Source organism: Dendrobium catenatum, unplaced genomic scaffold (genome assembly GCF_001605985.2).
Source record: "Dendrobium catenatum unplaced genomic scaffold, ASM160598v2 original_scaffold_51051, whole genome shotgun sequence".
Taxonomy (NCBI): domain Eukaryota; kingdom Viridiplantae; phylum Streptophyta; class Magnoliopsida; order Asparagales; family Orchidaceae; genus Dendrobium; species Dendrobium catenatum.
This window is the reverse complement of record NW_021369505.1, coordinates 219,928-229,670: the sequence shown is the minus strand read 5'-3', so window position 1 is coordinate 229,670 and position 9,743 is coordinate 219,928. Positions and strand designations below refer to the sequence as shown.

The window sequence follows — 9,743 nt, the reverse complement described above, 5'->3', positions numbered from 1 at the left end:
ATGAATAATTAAACTTATTAATTTATGGTAAAAGAATTAATTAGAATTTAATGAGTAATTAAAAATAAAGTTGATAATTTTAATATGTTTGTTCTCTAAATTTTAAGAGAGATTATTGCAAATAGAAATATTTATGTGTTGCTTATATAAAAATTCATGATTTTAATAAAGCATACAAAATTATACAAAAATTGAATTTTAATTCATTTTCAAAAGAAATATGTGATATTTATATCAGATGAGTGATCAAGTGATCAAATGCTGACTAAGATATGCTTTGAGAGCGTTGGATTTACTTTAAGATGAGTGTAATATATATTGTTCATATGATATACTTATATAAAAAAGAAATTTAAAGATAATGTAGCATTTACAAATGTCAACAAAGCCTTTTTGATCTCATGGTGATAAGATGTTATGTTGGGATTTCTTAATTTTGTTTTTTTTTATTTTATAAAGTAAAACTTAAACCCAAATTGATCTATGAATGAGGGATAATATAAAAATTTGGTATATTTATAATTATATATATTTGGATGATTCTTAAATACACAATAAATTCATCACTATTGTTGTTGTCCATCGTTGCCTCCGCCATTGTCAGCCGCCACCATTACAAATCACCTGCCAGTGTTAGCCATTGTTGTCGCTGGTCAATCTCTACTATTTCATTTCATTTTTCTTCATTATATGATTCTTAAAATTGTTAAATTAATTTTGCCACATTGCTCAGCTTAAGATAAATTTAATAATTTTAAGATTTAATTTTTTGAAATTTTTTATAAGAATAAATCAATTTAATGTTTCCGATTAATCATACTGAAAGAAGGCCTAGAAATCGAAAAAATGAAATCATAGAAAGAATTCAAATATGCATACATAAATTCAAAATAATCCTATCAAAATATTTTGATTAAAATTTTGATTTGAATATGCTTCAAATTTTTATGATATTATATTCGAAGGTGAGTGTAATATATGATGAATTAATATTATATAAGTATTGAAAGTAAAAGCTTTAAGTTTTATTTTAATTATTTTAATAATATTTTAAAATAATTTTTTAAAGAAAAATATTTTTTCTTATATTATGAATTTTAGTTAGCGCTCATGATTAAAAAAAATTGCTGTGATTCAATTTTATGCCGCAGTTTTCTATGTAATTCTAATTAACAAAATGAGAAATTCGTAAAAAGAAAAACCAGAGCACAAATTAAACCACCATGAAAAAAAAGTCAAACATAAAACAGATTCTCCACATCTCCGGCGATCGCCGGCTGGATATTAGCGCCGGCGAGCCTTGCCCTTTTGTTTCGACCCGTTCTTGCTGAAATCTCCACAGAAGGCGCCGCAGCACGATACCTTGGGAGAAGGAGGGTCTATGGCCGGCGCAACCTGATCCGCGCGATAAGCCTTGACACCATCACCAGCGCCGCCGCCCCGACCGCCGCCTCCGCCTCCGGTGGAACGGGTTCTCCTCATCATGCCAATAGCTCCAACGCTGTGTGTCGGCCTAAGGGTTATGGGATCGGCGTCTAAGTTATCCTTCGGCTTTGCTGTGTTGGAGTTCATCTCACCGGGGAGGTGTCTGTCCTCCCATACAAGACCAGATGAGCCTGACCTCCTGAAGGTTTCAGAAGACCTCTGCAACCCAGCCATCTCTCTCTCTCTCTCTCTCTCTCTCTCTCTCTCTCTCTCTCTCTCTCTATCTCAAATGATGAAGATGGATCCAGAAGGAAATATGTGAAGGTTTTTTTGGGTGAGTTACACTCCTTTTATTTAAGATGTGGTGAGGAAGAGGAAGAATGCTTGCAAAATATTTTTTTCATTAATACTTTTCAAAGGCCAAGATGGGCTGCTACAGGGCTTCTCTAAGGTGCAGATTTTGTTTTAAAATTTTATTTTATTTTTTTATTCTTAATTTGTATTAGATTTTTTTAATTATAAATAAATAATCATTATGAAAAAAAGCCATATTTGATAATGGAAAATATTTTAATTTTTAAAATAATTGATGAAAATGAGAGTCTTTATTTAAAATCCTTATATGAGCAAGCACAAATTTTTATGGAAAAATATGTATCTCAAAGCAATTAGAAAATTTTGAATTAATGCATGAGCTGTTTACTAAAAAATATTTATTAACTCAAACTTGGGGTTAATTTAGCTTGCCTAATTGAGATGAGGAACTAATTAACCCAATTAGAAATTTAACCCCTTCAAATTAAACTCATGTAATTATCTTAATTAATTTTGAAGCTTAATTAATATAATTAATTAAGGCATTAATACTCTATGTTAAGCTTAATTAATTATGCCTAAGGCATGATTGATTTGATTAGAACCTTAACATTTAGTTGCCTTAACTTTATTAATTTCATGTTAGGCCTGATTAACTTAATTAATATCCAAAGTGATGCCTCTCAATGTACTCTTATTGGTTCATAGTTAATCTAAGCAATTTTCAGAAGTTTAGAATATAAAAAAAAGGTTTAAAGTGTTTAAGTTATTTGATATAATATAACTAGCTATCATCTCCCCTCATGGTTACATGAAAAATGAGAGGCTATATGAAAATGAGAGGAACACTTGCACACACCTTTCTTTTCCGTCATTGATGGCCGCTTCTCTACCTTAATGAATCTTATAACTACTAAAAATAGCTCTTCCTCCATAATAGAAAAGGGCAACAACTTAGCTCAATGGATTTATTGACCTCTATAATCAACACCATGGCTAGGTTTCCCCTCTCTTAAGTGAACAAGAACATTGTTGCTAGGCCACCACCCTTAATCTATGCCATAATGCTACTGCATTGATGAATGCTATTAGCTTCTACTCAGATTGTCCCTCTCATATTCACCCTCTAAGATGACAATATATAGCCTTCCATTGACACCTACATTTAATTCCCTTCTTTAGTTATTCAATTGATATACTCCCATTACACTTCATTAACATCCTTCATTAGCACATTTTTTCCTCAAGCATCCCTCTACCAAAGCCTTCCATGGATTCATCTATTGAAAACTCCGATGATATCTTCATTGACAGACTCTATTTATATATTCCTTGCTACTTTTGGGTTTTTGGAACATTCAACATCCATCTACCATAGTCATAATTATTGATTCTCCTATAATTAATGACATAACCATATTAATCATCATTCTTTACTACAGCCATCAACGTCCCTACAATAACTCTAATGGCACTCAACTACATTATATTAATACCTTCTTAGAATATTAAAAAAAGAGTGGTATCTTATAACTCACTTTATAATAGTTAAAATTGATTTCTAAACCTTAGAAATTATCATCTATCCTTAAATCTTAATGTCTCTTGTGTATTTTGGCCCACTCTACTCTTTTTGAAGATCTCAAAGACCTCCCCAACTTACACTCCTCTTTTTTTATGCAATTAATCAAATAGCCTCTTCACACACTCCTCTTTAAGGTCAAATTAGCCCAATTAGAAAATTAACTCTTAGAAATTAGGCTTATGTGATCCTTTCAATTACAAACTTAACTAATGATAATTTGAGCTTTTAAAAATAATTTTGAGGGGATTTAGAACATAAAAAAATGATATTATATAAGGTTTAAATTGATTTTAAGGAATTTGACTAACTTCATAATCTATTATATTCTCCCTCAATAACACAAAAGAAGAAGAGCTTATTAGCATCCTATTCCACTACCTAAAGAATATTTTTTGTTACAAACTAACCATGTGCTGCTATCATTACATATCACCAATCTCTACCCTACACATGTACTCACTGTCTTTATATATTCATTGTACACTGTAGCAAACCAGACACAATGAAATCATTCCTGTGCAAAATCGTCTCTGTGTTCTTGTTCCGTCTTTGTTCTCTTGCAGGTGAAGATATGATGTGAAGCTTTTCTACATGGTATCAGAGCGGGTCTGAGGGAAATATACCTCAGTCGCTTCCACAATGTCGTCGTCTTCGTCATCGCGAACCATGGATCAAACGACTTCTAACCCTGCTGAAATACCTTCATCGCTCAAGCTCGTCTTGTCGCACATCAAAACCATAGTGCCCACCTCCCTCTCCAGTGACAACTATCCAATATGGAAGTCACAAATCTTGAAGCTATTGAGAGCTAATGGCTTCGACAGTCACATCGACATCGCAACAGCACCTCCGCCTCGTCTTCTTCAGCAAACTAATGGTAGCAAAACTCCCAACCCTGCTTATCTTCAATGGCAACTAATAGATCAAAATTTAGTTGTCGCTCTCTGTTCGACAATTTCCCCTTCAATCATCCCCTATGTGCTTATCTGGATAGATGTTATGAAATTTGGCATACTTTGGAGCAACAACTTCAGGCTTCGAATCACTCCAGAGTTATTCAGTTGAAGAACGAGTTACACAACATCACCATGAAGAACCTCTCCATGGAAAAATATCTGACCTTTGTAAAATTCCTTGTTGATAACATTGCAGCTGCGGGCTCGAATATAGACTCTGAAGACATTGTGTTGTACATCCTTAATGGTCTGCCTCCATCCTATCAGGCCTTTAAGACCGCCATTCGTACCAAGCGTGGACCTCTCAGTCTTGACGAGCTCTACTCTTATCTACTGACAGAGGAAATCAACTTGGCAACTGAAACCTCACGACAACATTCCACATCCGATCCAAATACAGCACTCTATGCTTCTCGCGGGCATGGTCGCCGCGGTAGAGGTCGTTCCTTCAACTCTCACTAATCAGGCGGTCGCTCAACCTCCTCTTCACCTACAGTCTGTCAAATTTGCAACAAAAGAGGTCACAATGCTCTACAATGCTGGCATCAGTTGAATGCGAACTATGTTCCACGTCCAACACCGACCACCACAAAGGCCTTAGTCGCAGACTCACTGCCGCCTACTCAGAACTGGTATATTTACTCATGAGCATCTTCTCATTTAACTCACTTAGTGGACAATCTGCAGCAGCCAACATCCTATCAAGGTATGGACAGCATAACTGTTGGCAATGGACAAAACCTTCCAATAGCACACTCTGGTCCTGGAATTCTACCCACACCCAACTGTAAGCTCTACCTCTCTCAAATCTATCATGTTCCACATTTAACTCATAACATGTTATATGTTTCTAATCTAAAACTAATGACAATAATGTTTCCATCTCCATCTCTCCATCTGGTTTCACTATAAAGGACCTGAAGACTCAACATATACTCCTTCAGGGCCCCTGTCGCAATGGTCTGTACACCGTTAGCCTACCTTCTGCTGATCTGCCACCATCAGCGCTCTCCGTCACTCGCCCGTCTTCTCTCAAATGGCATATATAATCGTCTCGGCCATCCCCACAGCCAACTACTAAATGTCATCTCCACCCAAAATAGAGATCTTAATATACCTGTGTTGAGCACTGGTTGCTCGGCCTGTAAGGCTTCTAAAAGCCATAAGTTAGCATTTCAGCAATCTACCAAATCAACTAGTGTTCCTTTAGCTATACTTCACCTCGATGTTTGGGGGCCTTCCCCAACTGCTTCACATCAAGGATACCGTTATTATCTTATTATAGTGGATGAATATTCACGTTTTACTTGGCTTTTTTTGATGCATGATAAATCTAAAACCACCCAAATAATTATTAACTTTAAAACCTTCATCAAACATCAATTGTCTCACAAAATTAAATGTATATAGATAGACGGTGGTATAGAATTCCTCAATTATGAGCTGCCCTCATTTCTGCAGCAAAATGGCATCCACCAATAGATTTTATGTCCTTATACTCCCGAACAAAACGGGATTGCATAACGTAAAAATAGACATATTCTGGACACCGCACGAACTCTATTACATACAGCCCAACTTCCCAATCATTTTTTGCCTGACACTGTTCTCACTGCAGCGCATCTCATAAATCGTATGCCCACGCCAATATTAAACTACAAATCACCTCTTCTACTTCTCCACAATCAACGGCCTAACTTCTCTCATCTAAAGAATTTTGGATGTGCTTGTTACCCGTGGTTACCTCCATCCAAACGTCACAAACTCGCTCCAAGAGCTCCTCAATGCATATTTCTTGGCTATTACGATGCATATAAAGGCTACAAATGCCTCAACCCTTCCACCAACAAAATAATTATTTCCCGCCATGTCACATTTGATGAAGACACATTCCCCAGCTCCTCACAAAACTCAGTTTCATCAAATATCACATCCAGCCAGCCACCTCTCTCGAATCCATCTCTTCTTATTCCTATCTCTTTTATATCCACTACGAAATCCACTGCTGTTCAACAATCTCAGCCACTAGATGCCCTTCCTCCCATATCTACATATCAATCCTTACCTACTTCACCACCAAATGTTCCATCATCTGCACCCAGAGAAATTCCTTCTACTCGCCATCCCATGCTCACACGTCTAAAAATAGGGAACTTAAAACCAAAGTAGATATTCAACCTGCTTCATCAAACTGATCTCAAACAGCTTCAAACTCCTCCTGATGCCACCAATTTTACTGAAGCCAACAAATTTTATCACTAGCGTGATGCAATGTCCATGGAATTTTTGGCTTTACAACAGCAAGCGACATGGAAATTAGTTCCTCCACCGTCCAACTCCAACATTCTTGGCTGTCGTTGGATTTACCGCACCAAGTATCACTCAAATGGAACTATTGCCAAATATAAGGCTAGGCTTGTTGCTCAGGGGCATCGCCAAGAACATGGACTGGATTATCATGACATGTTTAGTCCCGTCGCCAAAATGCTTACTATTAGAGTTCTCACCGTGGTTATTCATCACAACTAGCAAGTACATCAAATGGATGAAGCCAGCGCCTTTTTACATGGAGATCTCAAAGAAACGGTGTACATGTCTCAACCAAAAGGCCTTGAGGACAGCCTTCATCCCCACCATGTATGTCTACTTCAAAAAGCCATTTATGGCTTAAAACAAGACCCTCGACAATGGTTCAATACTTTCTCACGCTATCTTCTCTCTATCGGTTTTTGTCACAGTAAATCTGATCACTCTCTTCTAACCTTCAGCCAATCCAACATCCAAATCTATCTCCTTATCTATGTAGATGATATTCTACTCACTGACAACAATTCTTCAGCTATCTCCACCTTAATTACCCAACTCAGTCATCAGTTTACCATGAAATATCTTGGTCTGGCTCACACCTTCCTCGGTATCACTATCCAAACTCACTCCACTCACTACTTTCTCAGCCAAGCTGCCTACATCCAATCCATACTTCAACAGGCGGGTCTCACCTCCTGTAAGCCACTTTCAAATCCAAATTCTACTAAACCCATCACTACCCCATTCTCTGATCCAATTCTTCACAATTCAGTCATCTACAAACAGCTCACTAGTTCGCTCCAGTATCTCACGATTACCAGACTAGATATTTCTTACTCGGTTAATTTCCTATGCCAACATATGCATGCTCCACAAGATCAACACTTTCATCAACTAAAATGGCTCTTACAGTATCTTCAAGGGACGACTCACTACGACATTCCCATTATTATTGGTCAACTTCAGCTCAGGTCCATGACAGACGCCGACTGGGCTAGTGACCTGACTACTCGGAAGTCCACTTCAGGTTACTGCTCATTTCTAGGATCCACTCTCATCTAGTGGAGTGTTAAGAAACAACACACTGTCGCTCGCTCCTCTACAGAAGCCGAGTACCGCGCCATTGCTGCTGCCACTGCTGATATACTCTGGTTGCGAATACTTCTCCAGGACTTTAACATCACCTTGACTTAACCAACCACTCTTTACTGTGACAATATGTCTGCTATAGCACTGGCAAACAACCCAGTGTTCCATGCTCGTACTAAACATATTGAGATTGATCACCATTTCAAACGTGATCACATTCATGCGAAGCACATCCTGCTGGCTCCAATCAGTACACTAGATCAAACGGCTGACATTTTCACCAAACCGCTTTCCACAAAGCGTTTCCAACATCTTCGTTTCAAATTAACAGTTCAGTTGGATCCGTCAATTTGCGGGGAAGTATTAGCATCCTATTCCACTACCTAAAGAATATTTTGTGTTACAAACTAACCATGTGCTGCTATCATTACCTATCTCCAATCTCTACCCTACACGTGTACTCACTGTCTTTATATATTCACTGTACACTGTAGTAAACCAGACACAATGAAATCATTCATGTGCAAAATCTTCTCTGTGTTCTTGTTCCATCCTTGTTCTCTTGCTGGTGAAGATACGATGTGAAGCTTTTCTACAGAGCTTCATAAGACATAGACCATAGTATCTTCTTAAATCACAATGTCTCATATATATCTTTATCCATTTCATCAACTATATCCCCCAATTGCCAAGGAGGGAGAGAGAGAGAGAGAGAGAGAGAGAGAGAGAGAGAGAGAGAGAGAGAAAAAAGTCCCCCAATTGCCAACTAGAGAGAGAGAGAGAGACCATAAATAAAATCTAATGCTACTTATATGAATGAGATTAAGGCTTTGTTTGGGACAATTTTTTTGTTTCTTTTTAAAACAACTTTTTAATATAAAAGAAAATAATTATACTAAAAAGTTGTTTTAAGAAGCAACAAAAAGTCATCCTAAACGAAACATAAGGCTTTGTTTGGGACGACTTTTATATTGTATTTTTTTAACAAAGCTTTAGTACAAAAATTTTAAGCAATGAAAAAGTCATTTCAAACGAAGCCTAAAAAAAGTTAAAAAGAATTGATCAATATTTTCCGGGCTTGATTTCAATAGAATTGACAAAAGATTAATCTATAAGTTAAAATATTCATTAAAATTGCTCTATAGGACAAAATGAAAGGCAAATGGATTCATAATTAGGCTAACTAAAGCTTCCTAAATTGTTTAGTTTTGTAATCTCACCCATTTGTTAAAGCTATGTATTTCAATTTTTATTTTGTTGGAGATTTTGGACTCTTTCTTTATGAAGGTGGTTAATAAGTCCTTCCAAAGCTTTTGAGATTAATGAAATTTAGGCAATGAATGCTTCCTATTTTGAATGATAAAGACCTTACTGTTTAATTGATCAACACTAATGAAAAAGTAAATGAAACAAAAAAAAAAATTCTGATTAAAATGCAATTAGAATAAAATTTAAAAAGTTTAGTTTTATTTTGAGATAAATATAATTTAACAATTAATTAACCATATTTTATTATACTAATTTCAAAATAAATTAAAAAATTTTAAATATACTCTGCTCAAAATATTATGGCTTAATTTTTTTTAATAAAATACGATAAAACAATAAAAAAACTTAAAATTTAGTTTTTTTTTAAATAAATTAATACAATGTAATAATTAACTGATCATATTTTTATTATGCTTATATCAAAATAAGTTAAAAATTTTAAATATATTCTGCTGAAAATATTATGTCCTAATTTTTCCTAATAAAATATGATAAGAAAATAAAAAATAATAGAATATCCCAATAAAAATTTGATTATAATGATTTAAAAAAATTAACAAAGATAAGAAAGAGATGGGTGAGAAAGTAATAAGAGATGCCGACATTTTTACGTCAAAAGAGGAAAAATCAGAGGGTCTGAGCCACTTAAAAATGATTTAACTAGTATTTGTTTTTGGAGACATATCAAGTAGGGGTGTCAATTTCGGGTCACGGGTTGAATCCGGAAATGTCTCGGGTTCAAACGGGTCGACCCTAACCCGACCCGGGTAGGTAAACGTGTCGGATATCAGAACTTG

At 35.7% G+C, this 9,743-nt stretch overlaps 2 protein-coding genes across 2 annotated transcripts; one reads left to right on the top strand and one right to left on the bottom strand.

Moving 5' to 3' along the window:
• Positions 1–1,130: 1,130 nt before the first annotated feature.
• Positions 1,131–1,797, bottom strand: LOC110116044 (uncharacterized protein At1g15400). Its single transcript, XM_020849485.2, has one exon. The coding sequence runs from the start codon at positions 1,657–1,659 to the stop codon at positions 1,285–1,287; it is 375 nt and encodes a 124-aa protein (XP_020705144.1). The 5' UTR covers positions 1,660–1,797; the 3' UTR covers positions 1,131–1,284.
• A 2,167-nt stretch (positions 1,798–3,964) lies between these two features.
• On the top strand, positions 3,965–4,743 carry LOC110116056. The gene is made up of 2 exons (XM_020849502.1): positions 3,965–4,385; positions 4,478–4,743. The coding sequence occupies exons 1-2, from the start codon at positions 3,965–3,967 to the stop codon at positions 4,741–4,743; spliced, it is 687 nt and encodes a 228-aa protein (XP_020705161.1).
• The last annotated feature ends 5,000 nt before the right edge of the window (positions 4,744–9,743 follow it).

Coding starts and splice junctions, on each gene's coding strand:
- LOC110116044 (XM_020849485.2), bottom strand. CDS start 1,659: ATGGCTGGGTTGCAGAGGTCTTCTGAAACCTTCAGGAGGTCAGGCTCA.
- LOC110116056 (XM_020849502.1), top strand. CDS start 3,965: ATGTCGTCGTCTTCGTCATCGCGAACCATGGATCAAACGACTTCTAAC. Junction 4,386..4,477: donor AATCACTCCAGAGTTATTCA/GTTGAAGAACGA, acceptor ATAACATTGCAG/CTGCGGGCTCGAATATAGAC.